Here is a 19463-nt window from a genome sequence, read left to right on the forward strand (position 1 = left end):
GTGTGATTCTCTGAAGAGGGATAGAGGTGCAAGTTTGTTCAACAAGAAGCTGATAGTTAAGAAAGTGAAGCATATGGCCCTCAACTCCTGACAGGAAGCCTGTTTGGGTCACAGATGGTAGGAGAGCAAATGGAAACAGCTTTGTGGAAGCCACTATCTCTCACCTTTTGAGTTTGCTCCAGAATTGCTAATGAGTCCCAGTTACTTTGGTCTAATTGGGTGCCACCAAAAGAGGAGATGTCACTAGACCAGAGCCTGCTAGGAATAACTGCTCTCCTCTCTGCACCCCAAGTAACAGAGTCTGACTTTGTTGCTTGGGGTGCACAGTGGAAAGCAGTAGAATGATATCTTGGTGAAAGTCCTGATATTGGTTCAAGAACTTAAAGCAAGGGAGAGGAAGAAAAAATAAATCCCCGGAAGGACTCCAGTCTCAGATCCTTCATGGCAAGTACTTGCAGCACTGTTTATTCAAATATATAATAACAAGCACCAGAAAACAACATGCAACATTCTCCCCCCACCCCTGATCTGCAATCCCAGAAGTAGGAGGCTCATGACTATGATAGTGAAGGAAACTCATGTCCAGGAAAGGTCCTAGGTGGGCACCCTGGTGTTGGGTTAGAGTCTAGTGGGACAAAGGGCAAGTACCCTGCCCATTAGCCTCCTACAGCAGCTGGAGAAACCAGACACCTTCTTCTACCTCAGGCCCCACTTTGCAAAGCAGTGATGCCAGCCCTGGTTGGAGAGAACATGAGTCCTATGAGGCACTTGGCCCTGCCCAGCCCTCTGGAGGTAATGAGGTGAAGTAGCCTTTCCTCTTAGGGTGGCCATAGAGAGTGAGGCCATAAGCCTAAATCAAGGCTTTCCTGATGGAGAACAAGAGAGCCTCTTGAGAAGAAAGAGAACGAGCCTTCCTTGCTCTAAAGAGAGTCCTGGGCTGGGAGTCCTTGGCAGGAGTGAATATAATCTCCCCCCACCCCCTGCCCGCAACTGCTTTCCCTAGCTGAAGGCCCAGTTGCTAACTTCAGCCCCCAAATGAGAACACTACCCAGCACATTTCAAATAAATTATAAATACAGACACAGAATCCAAACAAAGATCCAGTAGAAGCTGCTCACAGACCCCCACAGAGGCCGGCTTGAAGAAAAATGAAGGTCGCCCCTTTGTTCTCTGTGTCTCTGGAGCTGTAGGCAAAACTGTCCCCCCTTGTCCTTGAGTAACCATGGGGACAGCTCATGACAGAGAGTTTCAGACTTAAAAACCCTCTCACCCCATCTCCTTTCTTTCCTCCTCAAATATCTTCCCCAAAATCTTAAACAAACAAACAAAAACTAATTCTTTCACTGAGGGACTCAAGCATTTGGGGATGTAAATCTCACCCTTTCCCCATCAGGAGGAAATGACTGGCCTGAAGTCAAAAGTCCTGACTCCTAGGTACCCCAGTAATGCACATGTTACTATGGATGGTGTTTAGAGAGGTGAGGAGGTTGAAGGGGGTTGACTCAGTCCTGAGGAGAGATTGGCACAGGGCACATTCACCTTTAGGATGCTTAGTGGGCCAATTGGCACTGGATTGGAAAGTGGTTGGATTCTTCCCTCTTCTTCCTTCCCTGGGAAGCCCTATGGCCAGGGCAGATTGAGCTGGGTAGGAAGCAAATGATCCTTACCCAGTTAACACTGATTCTCAGCCTTGGGGCCCAGAGAGGGACTGAAGGAGGTATCAGGAAGAGGATATACACTAAAGACAAATATGGAACTGGGTCCCAAAGTGAAGAAGCACCAATAGCATCGGCCTGCCCTGGACTTGAGAGGGGATAGAGACTGGGAGAAATAAGGACACAGGGGAGAAATGGGACGGCAAGGGAAGAGGGAACATCCTGTTTTCAAGATGAGAAGGAGAAATATGAAAGAAGGACTAGAGAAGGAGCAGGGGAAAAAACTGAGCAGGGAATAAGGAAAAAATGGGCCCATCCATCCTGGGGCTCTGCGGCAACTTAGCCTCATGATGGTCCTTTGGCCCTTCCTAAGCCCCTGTCTGGCCCCACAGGAATAAAAGGAAGGCCTGGACAGACTTCAAAAAGGATCTCAAATGCCTCAGATGCGCGATGCTGGGGAAGGGAGATGGACAGAGAAGTAAGGGGATTAGGAGGCAGGTCCTGACTCCACATGTTTGAGTCCCAAGTGTGAGACCAAGAAGGAGGACAGGGAGGAAGATAGGGCGTTTCTAAAGTAGAGTTTAGAGTGTTGGTGGAAAGTGCCCCAGCCTGGTGGGTGGGAGGATTGAGGGGATAGAAGAAATTGATTCTGCCAGCAAGCTTACTGGCTTTACTTTCTCGAAGCTGCAACTCAGTTGCAATTTATCTTGCTCCCAGCTGAGTCCAGGAAGGCCTCATCAGGACCCTCTGAAGGGCTGTTTTCTAGGCTGGTGGACCTCTCTGGTTCACACATGGTGGATTCTGTGGGCAGGCAGAGGCCAGAGAAGACAGTGGAAGGCACACTGAGTCATGGGATGACTGGAGATCAGACACAGGGACTAGATGACAGCCACTGAGGAGGGGTCGCCAAACCACTATTGGGGCCTCCACACAAGGGACCAGAGGGGAAGGCTACTAGCTGATTTCCCTTCCCCCTAATATTGTTGAAGCCGGACAGGTTGACAGAAAGGTGGCTGCTAGGAACCAGTCTCAGAGCACTGGTTTCCTGCCCCCAACCCTCACCTGCAGCAGAGGCTGGTTCTGAGAGACTGTAAGGGTACAAGTAAGACCCCAAGTAAGATACCTGGGTCCAGGCACTGGACAAGAAGCACTGAGCTCCTGCCATTCATGGCTCCAGCAAGAAGGAGGATAGGAAGCCACTGAGAGGGCTGCCCAGGTTTCCAACAGCTGATGCCTGCCCATCGTCTCAAAGCTCAAAGACCAGAATGATGGGGGAGCGGAATTGGAGGAGGAGGAAGAGAAAGGTCCTGGAAGCCGGAGGTGGTTGAAGAGGTGCTGTCCAGTTCGGGAATAGCCAGGTGGGGGGGCTGCTTACTGCTTCTCCACTGCTCCCTGCTCAGCTGCACTCTCCTGGCTGGGACCCTGGCCCTGGTCCTGGTCCTGGTCCTGGTCCTGGCCCTGGCCCTGTCCATGCCACGGGGTCTCCTTGAACACAAACCAACAGTTCCCGGCCCACAGGAAGAAGTTGATAAAGCCAAAGAGCTGCAAAGACATCAGGGGAATTTGTGAGAATAGTCAGGGGGTCATTGTGGGAACAGGGAGGGGGAGTTCCTATTGCAGTGGGGGTGGGGGCTTGTGCAGGGAAGAAGCACAGAGGACTAGAAAGACTAAGACAGAGAGCTCGGTATAGAGGCAGGGCTCAGGGCCATCAACTGTTTAGGGAATCCCAGGTGAAAGTGTCTAATTCTGTCCACACCATGCACCCAAGCTGTAGCTTGGTCACTAGCAGAATCTGGCCCTTTAGAGGAGCATCGTGCAAAGCATAGCAAGGAGCTAAGCAAGAGTCAGCCCTGGGGCGCCTCCCACAGCACGCGTGAGGCCCTGTTCGGAGCACCTTCCGCCAGGTAGGTGTGGCAGGAGCTGTCCAAGGTGCTCCTTCCCTATGATCAGGCACCTAGCCAGGGCTATGTTCAAATAGTTATTCAACATATTTTAAAAACCTCACAGCAGGAAGTACTTAGAGGGAAGTGTACTGATGTCCCAAATTATCTTTGAAATGCACTAAAAACAAGACGGATTGATGGATGAAGAAGTGAATAAATATGTGATAAAGCAAGTCTAGTAAAAAGTTAATGGCACAGTCTAGGTGGTGAGTGCATGGGTATTCACTGTAAAATTCTTTCAACTTTGTTGTATCTGTGAACATTTTTACAATAAAATTTTTTGGGGGGGAACCATCAGCAGGGTTCCAGCAAGTTCCAGACGTGTGTTCCTGGTGTGCCAGCCATTAAACATTTCAGATGTGGGAACAAGTCATCTTCAGAGCAGGGCTGAGGTGGCTGGGATGACGGGCAGCATTTGAGAAGCTCAAGACCTCAGCTCTTTACCAATGGATATGGACATATTTCAACATTCTAACAACTGGGATGGCCAAATCCATATGCATCCAGCAGACCCACTACTGCTCCAAAGCCCCTTTCCAGGCTGGAGGGCTGAGTGACAGTAAGCCCCTTCCCACTCATGCTGGGTCTGCTCGCAGCTTCAAGCTCAGCCACAGCCCCAGGCTCCCCTTTATGTGCGCACACACATTGTGTAGAACAGGCAGGAGGAGGGGAGACATCACAGAGAGCATGCCTAGAGGTGGGGAAATGAGAAGGGAATTGGAGGCAGAGTGCAGAAGGAGGAAGGAACAGAAGGCTAGGTGGCTTTTGGGTTCCCCTCATCCCAAAATGTCCTCTCAGGGTCAGCCAGGAGCCAGCAGCCAGCATGAAGCGCAGTGAGGGCACCAGCTCCAGGTGCAGGGGACACCAGCTCTGGGACACCCTCTCTTTCCTTTCAGGACCTGCTAGCTGGGACAGGCCTGGGCAGCAGGGCTGGTGCTGCTTCCTGCAGTGGCCACAGGTCTCACCACGGAGATGTTGGCCAGGCCCATAGAGGGCGTGGCCCCGGCACTGCACACTGCTTCCTCTCCATGGCACACGGACATGGCTGCTGTCAAGCTGGATGGTCGTGTGGCCCCTTTGACATCGGTCAGGCCCTTGCCCCAGGCAGCTGCAGCTACCAGCCAGAAGAAGGTGAAGGAGACAGTCACACAGAAGTCCTGGGAGGAGCAGAGGGATGGGAAATACACTCAGAAAGGCCCCATGATTCCCTTGCTTCTTTTCCTCTTGCCATGATACTGGCAATCCCAGGGTGCCAGGACAGTTGCCTCTTCCCATCCTACCCAACACCTAGAACCCAGGTGGTCCTGAGGCATCTGTTCACTGCCCCCAAAGGAGTCCTGCCACTCAGGCTAGCCCTGCTAATGCCCTCAGATCTAAGATCTGGCAACAGTGTACCAAGGCATCGTTGGTCAGCCTCACCCCAAAACCCACTCATCCCAAGTGGAGCCTAAATTCCCCACTCTTCCCTCCCAGCTTTTTCTTTGATCACCATTGCTCAGATACAAGTGGCAGACTGCAGGACGCAAATGGGGTCCCTTAAGGCACCCCTTCCGCCTTGCATGCCTGGGATAGGAAGAGAGTAAAGAGGAATAATATTAATAATCACTAATGCTTATTGAGACTAACTATGTACTAGATACATGCATTCTCATTTTTTCACATACACACACAAAACTATGAAGCAGGTATTATTTTATCCCCATTTTATAGTTAAGGAAACTGCGATTTAGAGAGGTTATTTAACTTGTCCGAGATCACACAGCAAGTAAGGGGCCATGCTGGGATCTGAACCCAGGCAGTCTTAACTCCAGAGCCTGCTTGTGTATGGTGCTATTGTGCCTCCTGTGAACAGGAGCAAGCAACGGGAGGTTGATGGAGGCAGAGGTTCCACCATGGGGGTGGAAGCCGCCATGTTTGTCCTCTGCTCCAGTTCTGACCTCAACCCCCTCACAAACATCTGTTTCTCCACCCCATTCCTTCTGGCCTGTGCTAACTCACCACCAGCGGGAAGCGTTTGTTCTCTGTGTAGAGGTTGTGGAAGCGCAGGTAGATAACTAGGGCAGCCATGGTATAGAAGAAGGAAAAGATGCCAAGGGTCACGAAGAACTCGGCGGGTGCAGAGAAGTCCCCCATGAGGTGCATGGTCTTGGAGCTGGACTCTTCATCGCAGAGGGGCATCTCATATTGGATCCGGTGCAACCTGCAGGTGGCAGGGGAGGCCATCCTGAGCTCAGGCAATCCTCTCTCTCCCTGGCCCAGAAGTAGTCCTGTGCTAGTTCTCAGCAGGGGACTCTTACAGAGCCAAGAAAGGGGTCATGTAGGGAGGCAAGTTTCTGGAAGGAACCTTGCAGTCAAGATGGGAACTTCCCCGAAATTTCCAGTAAAACTCTACCTTCCCCTCAGCTGCTCCCCCACCCACCCCACTCATCTACCCTGCCCAGACATGGTGACCATGTATTCCCAAGTGTCTCCAGGGCCCTTTAGGTCACAACTGCAATATATGTAGTTCTTCTCTTTCTGGTAGCCAAACCACTAGGCAGATCAGCTTCATTCTGCCTCTGGAAAGTGCAGGCCCAGAGTGGCCAAGATAAGGTTGGAATCACCCATTCTCAGGCTTTATTGGGCTTTCCAATGAGACAGTGGACAAATTAAAGAGAAAAACACAGCCTATTATATATGAGACAGTTAATATAACTTGGGTGCTGATACTAGAAATTTCTGAAAAGGTGAGCCTCATCCCCATTTTCCCCTGAACACCTGGGCTCCCTACTTCCTAAGCTCTCAAATACCCAGAAAAGAGTTCACTTCTACCTCCCTGTCAAGGTGTGCCCACTTGTATCCTGGTCGTACTGGCTGAGGATCCCACATCAACTCTTTAGGATGTAAGTACTAATAAGCTTCCCTACCTTCAAGGCAGAGAGGAGGCTACTGAGGGTCAGAGAGACCTGTCCAGCTTGTCCAGGTTCCTGTAAGCCTCCATCCCAAACTGCATTGGCTCTTTCTGTATGAGCTGGTGTGACCTGCCATGGGTTGTCCATGGACTGGAACATTATTATAACAGTGATCAATCTGTATTTCCCTTACGTTTTGCTCTGGTCAATGTGTCTGAAATTGCTAAAAAGCAGAAAGGATCTAAGTTTTGTCATTCTATTTGAATCTGGAGTGGCACGCAATGAATGGTTTTTAGGTTTCTGGAGGAGGAAGAGACCAAGCAGGTCCTGCCAGTCAAGTGAGAGACGATGTGCTGGGTTGGAACCAATTCTTGCTCACCTGAAGGGATAGCCAAATGCAACGATGATGGAGCTCACGTCCTTGGCTTCGTTGTTGCAGCGAACCATTGCTCCTGTCTCCCCGCTGTAGGAGCCACAGGACCCGAAGGCGAAAATAGCAAAGAGCTGAGAGAGAGTGAAGCCTCTTTGAGAGTCAGAAGGCCTCAACTGGCCAAAGTCAAGAACTAACCGTGACTCCCCGCAGGTGCAGACATTAAGTGCGGGAGTGGGGGAGAGTGAGGATCCCCTTTAATCAAGTTCTTCCTAGGTAGAAACCCATGGCTTCCATTTGTCTTCCAGCCTCAGGCTGCTGGACCAAATAGCCAAATGAATACAAGGTTGACTGAGTGGTGTCTGCAAGGGAGATGAAGAGGCAGGAAATGGACAGTTGCCAGATCTCTCCATTGGGCATGACTTGGGGACCACAGGTAGCCTCCTTAAGATGACTAACACAAAACCTCTGCAATTCAGGCTTTAGGAAACTTCTAGCTTACAGATAGACTTGAATTTCCTTCCCAAGGGAGAGACACACTCAGAAAGATTCCCCTGCATCAACCTAGATCAGACATGCCTAGAATGCTTTTCATTTCTCTTTTAAACTAGTCATCTAATCTTGTTTCCTAGTTGCTAACTTCCAGTGGCTTCCTGCCTTGGTGGAGGTATAGCTGGAGGGGCCAGCTTCTACCAAGCCACCCCAGATGGGCCATACTACTGTCCCATAGTACTGACAGCCTAATTCCTCCTCCCCAAAAGGCACATGGCCTTCTAGCAATAGTGCTGGCTGGGCCAATGTGACAATCTTGGCTCAAGCCCAGAGAAAAGTACCCTCCACTTGCCTTATCAGTCTCCACTGTTTCCCCACTGGTATTTCCCTTTGTCATCTGTTGTTGCTGCCATTTCTCAGTGTTAAGATCCAGAGGTGTCTCGGGTCACTCGAATTGTTTTCTTCTCCACCTTTCCTCACATTTTACTACACCTTCTCTCTCAAGTGAAATAAAATTTCCTCATCCTATGATTTTCAGATTTCTTTCTGGGAAACACACTTTGGTTAGAAAAGGAGGTGAGAGGCCAGGTGAGGTGGCTCACACCTGTAATCCCAGCACTTTGGGAGGCTGAGGCGGGTGGATCATTTGAGGTCAGGAGTTTGAGACCAACCTGGCCAACATGGTGAAACCCCGTATCTACTAAAAATACAAAAATCAGCCTGGCGGTAGAGTGTCGCACGCCTGTAATCTCAGCTACTTGGGAGGCTGAGGCAGGAGAATCACTTGAACCCGGGAGGCGGAGGTTGCAGTGAGCAGAGATCGTGCCACTGCACTCCAGCCTGGCAACAGAATGAGACCTTGTCCCTCTCCCGCCCACCGCCAAAAAAAAAAGAAAAGAAAAGAAAAGAAAAAAGAAAAGGAGGTGAGAAATTGAAATGTCTTATCCTCCACATCATCTGCTCAGATTGGATTTCCTGTGCACTTACCTTTGACTTGTACACAATGTCATGTTCTTATTAAGCAATGAGCTTATTCTCTTAATTGTTCACTTTCTGTATGTTTCTTCGAGACTCAGTGTCTTGGACATTAAGCACTTGGAAGACAGCTGATCTGTATGTCAGCCCTGCATCCAGAGTCTAGAATAGAAGCTATATGCACTTTATTTTGCCAATGCTTGTTAGCATTATGGAGTGAAAGGAGACCTGAACTAGGAGTATGGAAACCTAGGTTCCAGACCTGGTCCTGTCACTAATTAGCCAGGTGAGCTCTGATAAGTCACTCTGCTCTCTGAGTCTGTTTCCTCATCTTTTTTTTTTTTTTTAGATGGAGTCTTGCTCTGTCGCCCAGGCTGGAGTGTAATGGCGCAATCTTGGCTCACTGCAAGCTGCACCTCCTGCGTTCACACCATTCTCCTGCCTCAGCCTGTTGAGTAGCTGGGACTATAGGCGCCCACCACCACGCCCAGCTAATTTTTTGTATTTTTTTTAGTAGAGACGGGTTTTCACCGTGTTAGCCAGGATGGTCTCGGTCTCCTGACCTTGTGATCCGCCCGCCTCAACCTCCCAAAGTGCTGGGATTATAGGCATGAGCCCAGCCTGTTTCCTCATCTTAAATGGAGGGGTTTGGAGTAGATAATCTAGAGGCCCTTTCCAGCCCTGGAACTCTCTCACTCTCTGAGAGTAACACTGTCAGTGTACTCTTGACTGGGCTTGCCAACAGCTGTGCTTTGCCCCTGCGAGGTGTCCAGTGCCACTGCCCCCGGCTTGCAGCGCCTGGCCTTGCAGATCTCCATGCTGGAGCCATTGACCTCTCTCCAAATAATGGGCACCTCTCTGTTTTCAGGAGGTTTATTCCAGACAAATGAGAATTGTCTCCATGTTTAAAGATATCTGGGAAAGAAGACAGTAAAACCTCCCTCCAATGCCTAAATACCCTCCTCTCCTGAATTAAATGATGAAGACTGCAGTAGAGCCCTGTCTGCCCGCCTTCTTCACAGAGGTAGAGAAGAGTCACTCGAAGCCTCTGCATCATTACCCTTTACTTACTCAAAGTGGCCTCACCATTGTAATAGTGGAACTTCTCTAACTTTTCCTCATAGGAATTCGCTAATCTTTTGTCAGTTCTGTGGCCATCTGATTCCTCTTAGAAGTTTCTTTATTCCTCTTAGCTTCTGGTGCCCAGAACTGGATGTGATTAGGGTGTCACATTCTGGGAAGGGCAGCACAGTTGGAAATATTTTTACCCGTTGGCAGTTAGTCAGTGAATGGCTCCTTATAGGTTCCTTAAGAAAGCAGGGGCCGGGCATGGTGGCTCACAGCTGTAATCCCAGCAGTTTGGGAGGCCAAGCAGGAGAATGGCTTGAGCCCAGGAATTTGAGACTAGCAACATATAGGCAACATAGCAAGACCCTCCCCTACAGAAACTACAAACAAAAAATTAGCCGGGCATGGTGGTGCCTGCTAATAGTCCCAGTTACTCAGGAGGCTGATGTGGAGGAATCACTTGAGCCCAGGAGTTCAAGGCTGCAGTGAGCTATGATCATGCCACTGCACTCCAGGCTGGGCAACAGAACAAGACCCCCATCTCAAAAAAAAAAAAAAAAAGTAAAGAAAAAGAAAGTAGGTACTCAAAACTTGGGGGCAGTGAATGGTCAGTTATGGAGCCTTCTCTTCACCAGCACTCTCCTGAAAGGCACTCCTGAGCATCTACAGAAAGATAAAATTTAAGAGCATGTACTATGCCTAGCATGTACAGTGCCTACTATGCATGGTTCTAGGCACTATTATCTAGTAGTGAACAAAAGAGAAAAAAGGCCAAGCATGGTGGTTCATGCCTGTAATCCTAGCACTCTGGGAGGCTGAGGTGGGAGGATCGCTTGAGCCCAGGAGTTTGAGACTAGCCAACTTTTTATTTAGCCAAGAAAAATTAGCCAGGTGTGGTGATGCACATCTGTGGTCCCAGCTACTCTGGGGGCTGATGTGGGAAGATCTCTTGAGCCCAGGAGGTCAAAGCTACATGATCACACCACTGGACACCAGCGTGGGTGACAGAGCGAGACCCTATCTCAAAAAAAGAAAAAGAATAACAAAATCTCTGTCCTCATGGGGTTCATACTCTAGAGCTGCACTATCCAAAACAGTAGCCCCTAGCCAAGCTTGATTATTTAAGTTTAAGTTAATCAGAATTAAATTAAATAAAAAATTCAAGCCGGGTGCAGTGTCTCAGACCTGTAATCCCAACACTTTGGGAAGCAAGGTGGGAGGATCACTTGAGGCCAGGAGTTCAAGACCAGCCTGGGTATCATAGCAAGACCCGATCTCTACCAAAAAAAAAAAGTAGTCAGGCATGGTGGTACATGCCTGTAGTCCCAGCTGCTGAAGTGTGTGGATCACTTGAGCCCAGGGGTTCAAGGCTGCAATGAGCTATGATCACGCCACTGCACTCCAGCCTGGGTGACAGAGTGAGACTGGATCAAACAACAACAAAAAAGTTCAGGCCGGGTGTGGTGGCTCATGCCTGTAATCCCAGCACTTTAGGAGGCCAAGGCGGGCAAATCACTTGAGGTCAGGGGTTCCAGACCAGCCTGGCCAACATGGCAAAATGCCGTCTCTACTAAAAAAAAAAAATTCAGTTCAGTCACGCTAGGCACATTTCAAGTGCCCAATAGCCTCATGTGGCTAGCGGGTACTATCTTAGAGAGCACCGATTCTAAAACTTTTCCATTATTACCAAAAGTTCTGCTGTGTCTAAACGACAGTCCTGAGGTTCTGACAATCCTGAATCATGCTTTCGGATTCCTCAGAGGGCAAAATACACCCACAATAACTTTAGTATTTATTGTATTCTGATTCTTTTCAAGTCAGGGATCTTACATGATAATTTTTTATTTACCAAAATATATGTTTAAATCTGAACACTATACAGTCGGATGGTACCAGAGCAAAATGAGAACATCTGAGGGGAATCACAGGTTCACAGAACAGCAGAACAAAAGGGACCTCAAAGATTCTCACGCCCAATCATCTCATGTCACAGAGGGGGACTGTGAAGCCCCAAAAGATTAAGTCACTTTCCCAAAGTCACATTTAGTTAATGTGAGAGCCAGGCTTAGAATTCACATCTCCTGATTCCCTGTCCAGTGCTCTTTCCATCTCATTTGCTCATTAACTCAACACTGATTGAGCATCTACCTTGTGCCAGGTGCTGGAGATATGAAGACGAATAACACCTATCTCCTGCTCTTGAGAATTCACATCAAGAAAGGAGCGTCATAGCAAAACAAACAAACAAAAAATAATAAAAACAAACACTGCATCCCAGAGTTATTGAGGCTAAAGAAGAGATCTCTACCATGTGCATTGAGGATTACAAGGAGGGAAGGAGTAGCTCTGTGCCTTGGGGTGCAGAAGCTCAGAAAGACACTTTCTCCCAACCCCCTCCATGTCTCCTAACCCTCCATCTTTCCACTCCAGATTTGCTTTCTTCCCTAACTTTGCCAAGTGACTGAGACACAGAGAAGAGAAGGAAAGAACTAAAATCACCCCTGTCACCAAGCACAAGGCTCTGAGATGAGCAAACTGGTTATAAAGAGCAGCCAAGGAGAGGTAGAGGACCTGAGACAAGGGGGAGTTCTAGCATTCTGGTGCCAACCAGCCTTTCTCCTCTTGGACCTCCATTGCTGGGACAGCGACGGTCATTTTCTGCCCTCCGCCTCCTCCTGCTTCTGCATCTCTTTTGCAACCTTAAATCTTTCCAGTTTAAGGATGAGGCTCCCCTTTGGCACTGACATGCTCGCTGGTGATAATCCTGTGACAGTCCTGAGGACACTAACATCACCAGTTAGCTCAGAGCACAAGGAAGACAAATTCTCTCCCCAGGTCCTACTCCCACGCTTATCTCATTGTTTTTTGTTTTGTTTAGGCGAGGTGGCTCATGCCTGTAATCTCAGCACTTTTGGAGGCTGAGGTGGGAATATCACCTGAGCCCAGGAACTTGAAGCCAGCTGGGGCAGCACAGCAAGACCCGATTTTTACAAAAATTTTTTACAACTTAGCTAGGCATGGTGGTATGTGCCTTTGGTCCCAGATACTTGAAAGGCTGAGGTGGGAGGATTGCCTGAGCTTGGAAATTTAGGCTGCAGTGAGATGTGTTCGTACCACTGCACTCCAGCCTCAGCGATAGAGCCAGTCTCTATCTTAGAGCCTGTCTGAAAAAAAAAAAGATTTGATATTTACTCACTCAAGGTTCCAGAGCTAGAAAGCAAGAAAGCAGAGGGGACTCAATTTAAACCAAAGCCTATCTGACCTCAAAAATCTGTCTCTATCTTTCTTTTTCTTTTGTTTTATTTTCCTTTTTTTTTTTTTTTTTTTTTTTTTTTTGAGACAAGGTCTAGTTCTGTCACTCAGGCTGGAGTGCGCAGCTCATTGCAGCCTCGACCTCCTGGGCTCAATGATCCTCCAGCCTCAGCCTCCCAAGGAGCTGGGACCACAAGCATGTGTCATCACACCCAACTAATTTTATTTTTTAATAGAGACGCGATCTCCCCTTATTGCCCAGGCTTGTGTCAAACTCCTGGGCTCAAGCAATCCTCCCACCTCAGCCTCCCAAAGTGTGTCTTTTTCTTAAAAAGAAAAATTTTTTTAAGATACTTCTTTTCTTTTCTTTTTTATCTTGAACTCCTATGATTTGATGTCCTTTTCTTTTTTAAAAAAAACTAGTTCTCCAATAATTGGTCCATGTCCAGGTTATTTTTGCTAGCTTAGTATAGACTTAGTGAGACTCCAGAATTGGAATTGAGGTGAGATTAATTGATTTCTCAATTAAAAAAAAAACACTCTAAGATAAGCTCCTGACAAATAAAAGAATAACATTACTTTCTTTTCACAAAGATTCCAGTAAAATCTTTGCTTTTTGGTAATAATGACAACAAAAGTTCTCAATTACCATTACAATAACTGCAAGCTTTGTGTTTTCTTTTTTCCTTCTCCAATCAGGAGCATTTGATCCCTCCAAACAGGAAATGAGTGAAAAACTCAAATGACATTTCCACTGTCATTTCTGGTGCTAATGCCTGTTTACTTTTTATGTTACCTCATCTGCAGAGCTTCAAAGCAAGTGAAACTGGCGCTCTGAATTCAGGCTACCTGGGATGGCAATGAAAGCAAAGCACGTTTCTTTGTGATGCTACCCTGTGAATGAAATCTGAATTCAGAGTCCAGCCCAGGGCCCAGGTTTTAGCATTCTGAGAGAAAAGGGTCTCTGTTTTGCATAACCCCCTTTCTAAGTACTTGAAGATCATAAAAGTCTATCAGATCTTAATTCCTAGGTCATTAGTGCTGACCCCAAGACTGCATCATTTCCCTGGGCATTGCTTTGTACAGGCTTTACAGAAATGTTGTGGGTATTTGGAGTGCTGGGTGGAGGGAAGGATGGCAGGATTGAAGAAGGAAGCTTTTCAGAATCCCTCCAAGGGAGAGGAGTCCATGGTCTAATAACCTCATTGTTTCCCTTATCCTTTGACAGTCTGTCTCAAATTCTGTTGGATCCATTTGTCTAATTTAATGGTAAAATTGCTTATAATGGCTCTTCCAGTTCTGGATGCCAGTCACTCAGAGCCTTAATATCATTTTTATATGGCTCCCTCTGGCACTTGAGTGGTGGATCAGAACAGGGAAGGGGCCAAAGGCAAAAGAGCTCAATCAGCAATTGGCCTAACCACTCTTGAGGCAGTAAGAAAGGTGGAGAGTCCCCACCAGGTCCCAGAGTTTGCACTTGGGAGCTCCCAGGCTGGCCCGATAATCCCAAATGCACTTTTGCCCCTGGGTTCCAGATTTGATTATTCTCATCCAAACCATGATTTAAGAACTGGTGTCACAGTGCTAATTCTTGTCTCCAAAGCCCTGTAGAACTCAATCCTCCTCAGTATTAATGGTAACTTATTCCCTAGCTGAATTCTGTACTGAGAGCACATTAATTAAGTTATTCACACACCATTTGGTATGTGGATTGTCTAATTTAAAATCTCTTCTGCAATAGTGCACTAAATGCCCCCTACAAGTCTTTATGATTTGAGAAATTGACTGCACCTGTCCACATTCCTAATTTATACCCAGGAGGCCTTAGGCACTGGCCTAGTGAAGCAAGATAGTATTTCCACTAGACTGTAACAGGGGAAACTGAGGACCTGAGCAAGTGACTTTTTCAAGGTCACAAAGTAAGTCTAACCTAGGGCCATATTCTGGCACACCAAACTATTTAGAGCATAAGGAGACCCTAGGAAGGTTCTGATCAACATCTAACTAGTGTTGGAAATTGAAGTCCAGAGAAATGAATTGCCCAAGATGACATAGCTGGAAAAGGCCAGTCTAGGTCTGGATCCCAGGGCCCCAGCTTCTCAGATCAGTGTTCCATTTTATTCTACATGCCACATTTTAGCCATGCCGTGATTTTTATTCTTATTTTTTTCTTTTATTTAATCATAGAACCACAAGCTCCGTTCACTCATTCATCCACTCCCTCACTCATTTACAGGAACTCAGATTACTCCAGTGACCTCAAAAGGGAACGGCGAGCCGAGAGCCTGTCCCCTGAGCCCAGTACTTGCAGGATCATCCAGGCCCTGGTGGGTTTGGGGGCAGGACGGTTTCCATCGCCTGCTTCCTTCCCTCCTTTGCCCTCTGCGGCTTCCCTCTTGGTGAAGAGCGGACCTCGTCCCCCTCGTCCTTCTCCCCCCTCCCGTCACCAAGGAGTGGTATGTGCAGGATCAGAGTTCTGGAAAGGTTACACCCGGGTCCTCTCGCCCGGGTGAAATGTGAGCGCCCTGGGCAAAGGCTCCTTGCACATAGAAGGACCGAATCCGGGACTCCGCATGCCTCGCTCTTCACCCTCCTGCCACTAAGTCCGGAGAAGCAGCCCCAGCCCGCCCCTCCCCCGCCCACCTGTCGCCGCCCCCCACCCTTCCGCCGTGGCCCGGCCGCAGCACCTCCCCAGCCCCCACCCTGGCTCCATTGCTTCAGGTCAGCGTCACAGCCCAGGTTCCCGAAATAGCCCGGGGCCGGGGCAGCGACTCACCCACTGGAGAACTTTGATGAAGCCCAGCGGCTCCTCCAGCCGCCGCCAGCGCAGCCCCACGAGTAGGCGGTCCACCTGCGGAGACACAGCCGGCCGGGGGGTCAGGGCAGTGGGGAACCCTTGGAAGGCGCTGGTCCCCTTGCCCCACTCACACGCGGTCCGGGGTGGGATAAGTGTGCAGCCCGACATCTAGGTGGAGAGGGGCGGGTGAGAGTCCGGGGCGCGCAAGGACTACCTGCTGGCGCGGCGACTTGTCCGCCGTGCGGCCGGCGCTCTCGGTCGAGGACATGCTGGCGCGGCGAGCGCTGGGCGCGGCGTGGGGGCTTGGCTCTCTGGCCGGGAGGCGGCGGACACCGCGGGGGAGCGGGGAGCTGCAGGTCCGGGGCAGAGCAGGCGAGCGGGGCCGGAGCGCGAGCGGCCGTCGGTGGGCCGGAGTCCAGTCTGGCTGGCTGGCTTGCTGGGACGCGGGGGCGCTGCTGTTCGTGCTCGCAGAGGCTGCGGCCGCCGCGGTGCCCCGCCGGCAGCAGAAAGCCCCCGACTCGGATTCAAACTTCTGTCAAACTCGCAGCGAAGTTGGCCGCCGAGTCACGTGGCGTGCGCTCCCGAACCCTCCTCCCGCCCCCTCTGCTCCCTTTCTCCGCTCGCCGGGCACCTTAAAGGGACCAGAGGCCTCCGTGGTTAGTTCCGCCGCGGGGGGGGGGGGGGGGGGACTCCGGGTCCTCCTCGCCGAAGCCTCCGGGACCGGTCCCCACCGAGACACCGCGGCCGTCGGAAACCCTAGCCAGGCGCACCTGGACGCACAGGCTTCAGGTTTATCCTTCCCTATTTTCCTGGATTGCAAACTGCCCAGCGCCGGTTTTTCTCCTCTTCCATACCAGAATATCCAGAACGTAAAAGATTCTCAAAAGGCACGATCAGGGCTGTGAAACAAGGTTCTAAGCCTCACGGTTAACATACCGCCAGTACCGACAAAAGGGCGATAGAATATAAGCTGCTGATTTTTTATCCTGTCTAGCTAGGTATTGTTTTGATTTTTTTTTTTAACAACAAAAGACATTTGTATGTTAGTGATTTAAAAGTTATTGGCCAGGCTTGGTGGCTCACGCCTGTAATCCCAGCACTTTGGGAGGCCGAGGCCAGAAGATCACGAGGTCAGGAGTTCGAGACCAGTCTGGCCAACATAGTGAAACCCCGTCTCTACTAAAAATACAAAAAATTAGCCGGGTGTGGTGATGTGCGCCTGTAATCCCAGCTACTCAGGAGGCTGAGGCAGGAGAATTGCTTGAACCCGGGAGGTGGAGGTTGCAGTGAGCCGAGATCGCGCCATTGCACTCCAGCCCTGGCGACAGTCCAAGACTCTATCTCCAAAAAAAAAAGTTATTAATCTTTAACAAGTAGAAACTTAATCTCCTTTAAAATGGTCATTACCATTTAAATGAGAGTGAAAAAAGGTCTTTGAGGAATGAGGCGCAAAGAATATATTGAAACGTACTGAAAAGTTGACGTCTGGCTAGGCGCGGTGGCTCAAGCCTGTAATCCCAGCACTTTGGGAGGCGGAGGCGGGTGTATCACTTGAAGCCAGGAGTTCGAGACCAGCCTGGCCAACATGGTGAAACCCTGTCTCTATTAAAAATACAAAAATTAGCAGGGCGTGGTGGCACGCGCCTGTACTCCTAGCTACTCCGAAGGGTAAGGCACGAGAATTACTTGAACCCGGGAGGCGGAGGTTGCAGTGAGCCGAGATTGCACCACTGCACTCCAGCCTGGGCAACAGAGCAAGACTGTGTCAAAAAAAAAAAAGAAAAAAGACAGACAGAAGTGGGGAGAGAGAGAGAGAGAGGGAAAAAAAAGAAAGAAAAAGAACGGGAAGGGAAGGGAAGAAGGGAAGGGAAGGGAAGGGTTGGGTTGAAGTCGTTGCATTTTGATAACTGTAACTTGGTCTGTAACTTTTGAAAAGCATTTGGCAGGGGTGAGCAGTTGAGAATATTCCACACTTGGTTTACGAGAGCATAAATATAAGTAGTAAAAGGTTAAGTGATTTGTCCAAGGACAAATTCCTGTGCACTGGCTTGTAAATATGTATCCGTCTCATCCAAGTCATTCTTGCAGGTCCCCCCACCCGCCCCAACCGCTCCCCTCAGCACATCAGAATGAATGCCTTTTGAACAAACATTTGGCTATTATCTATACAAGTCGCTTCCCTATTGAGTAAGTGCCTTCCCAAAGCCTTGGGATTTAGAGAGAGAGAAGGTGAGGAAGGCAGCTCGGGCTGGATCAGGCCACATGGACTTGAAGGAAACTTCTCCAGTGGATTTCCATGCAAATCTAGACTAAGCAAGGAACAGCTTAGCCCAGTCCCCAGTCCACAGTTTAAAAATTGTTGTGCCGTCTTAGGTTCCTGTTCTGTGGAATAGGGATAATAATTTATGTTCCACTCACTTCACGAAGCTGTCATAAAAATTAAATAGTGTGATATATGTGAATGCCACACTACACAAACACAAAAACATACATATTACCAATGTCTTCAACAATATACATACAGAATACAACACAATCAAAAAAGAATCAGAATAACACAACAAAAATCCACTTACACACCAACCAGCCTTGTTAATCTTTAACTCTTTTCTGTTTATTTTCCTTAAATCCATTCTTTAAAAAAGAAAAAAATGCATAAAATTGAAAACCTGTGTATCACCTCATGTCACTCCCTCCCTCCTTCCTCCCCAGAAATATCCATTATCCAATTCTGAATTTGTTTTTTTATCAGTCTCATGCATGGTTTACTACTTTTTCTATGTATATAACTATAGGAGCAATACCTAGAAACCCATCAGATGTAGTATTGTTTTTCAAATTGCTTTAAACTTTATCTAAATGGTATCATGCTTTAGGTAACCTTCTTCAACTCACTTTTTTACTTAATGTTGTGTTTGTGAGAGTCATCTAGCCTGATGCCTGTAGCTTTAGTTCATTCCTTTTAGCTATATAGAATTCTATTACATACATATGCATACTGCAGTCTATTTATTCTCATATTGATGGGCATTTAGGTTGTTTCCAAAGATTCTCTCTTACAAACAGCGCTGCACTAAATTTGTACAGACCTCCTTGTGCACATGTACATAGATTTCTACACAGCACTGAATTTCCAACTTTGTGTGTGTGTTTGTGTGTGCACACGTGCGCTAAACCACAAACCCTGGTAAGAAATAAAATTTTACAACCTGACCCACTATATAAACTGGAACAAAAGTTTTGCAAAACACCCTCATATTTTCTATTCCATTTCATTAAAAAAAATTCTGGTCACCTGGAGGCAGATCCAGGTTTTGTGGAGCCTAAAGTTAATACAATTTGAGGGCCCCCTTTAAAAAGAGTACAAAATTTTGCCCAGGCGCAGTGTCTCACGCCTGTAATCCCAGCATTTTGGGAGGCCGAGGCAGGTGGATTGCTTGAGGCCAGGAGTTCAAGACCAGGCTGGCCAATGTGGTGCAACCCTGTCTAAAAAATCAGTCGGGTATGCTGGTGAGCACCTGTAATCCCAGCTACTCTGAAGGCAGGAGAATTGCTCGTACCCAGGAGGCAGAGGTTGCAGTGAGCCGAGACCGTGCACTGCACTCCAGCCTGTGAGTCAGAGGGAGACTCTGTCTAAAAAAAAGAAAAAAAAAGAAAAAGAAAAAAGAAAACGTACACAATTTTGAATACAAAATTAGTAACCAGGACTTGGAAGATGTTTTGTAAGGGTGGGAGGCTGAAGCTTCAGCTTCATTAGTTCCAGGATAAATACCTCTCTAGGTAGACACACTGGAATTAATTTGATGATTCACTAAGAGCAGGACTCTACCAGCAGCTTGATAAACATTGCTCTATACCTAAAAGTGAGCCACCTCAGTCATAAGATGTATACATTTTCAACTTTGAGCTTTGACAAATGTATACACCCATATAATCACCACCACGACCAAGATACAGAACATATCAAGCATTCGCAAGAGCCCCTTCCTGCCCTTTTGCAATCAATCTGTAGGCAACCAC

At 48.3% G+C, this 19463-nt stretch overlaps 1 protein-coding gene across 2 annotated transcripts; it reads right to left on the bottom strand.

Moving 5' to 3' along the window:
- Positions 1 to 444: 444 nt before the first annotated feature.
- On the bottom strand, positions 445 to 18196 carry SYPL2 (synaptophysin like 2). Of its 2 annotated transcripts, XM_034932896.3 has the most exons (6): positions 15658 to 18196; positions 15423 to 15497; positions 6869 to 6993; positions 5597 to 5798; positions 4564 to 4755; positions 445 to 3197 (listed from the first exon to the last, which is right to left on the bottom strand). In XM_034932896.3, the coding sequence occupies exons 1-6, from the start codon at positions 15709 to 15711 to the stop codon at positions 3027 to 3029; spliced, it is 819 nt and encodes a 272-aa protein (XP_034788787.1). In that variant the 5' UTR covers positions 15712 to 18196; the 3' UTR covers positions 445 to 3026. The 2 variants fall into 2 exon arrangements, with proteins under 2 accessions (XP_034788787.1, XP_008963043.2); XM_008964795.5 differs by lacking the exon at positions 15658 to 18196 and having other exon boundaries at positions 15423 to 15635.
- Between the last annotated feature and the right edge of the window lie 1267 nt (positions 18197 to 19463).

This window comes from Pan paniscus, chromosome 1 (genome assembly GCF_029289425.2).
Source record: "Pan paniscus chromosome 1, NHGRI_mPanPan1-v2.0_pri, whole genome shotgun sequence".
Lineage (NCBI taxonomy): Eukaryota > Metazoa > Chordata > Mammalia > Primates > Hominidae > Pan > Pan paniscus.

Coding starts and splice junctions, on each gene's coding strand:
- SYPL2 (XM_008964795.5), bottom strand. CDS start 15,611: ATGTCGGGCTGCACACTTATCCCACCCCGGACCGCGTGTGAGTGGGGC. Junction 5,799..6,868: donor GCATTTGGCTATCCCTTCAG/GTGAGCAAGAAT, acceptor TGCCACCTGCAG/GTTGCACCGGATCCAATATG. Junction 3,198..4,563: donor GCCTGGCCAACATCTCCGTG/GTGAGACCTGTG, acceptor ATGTCTTTGCAG/CTCTTTGGCTTTATCAACTT.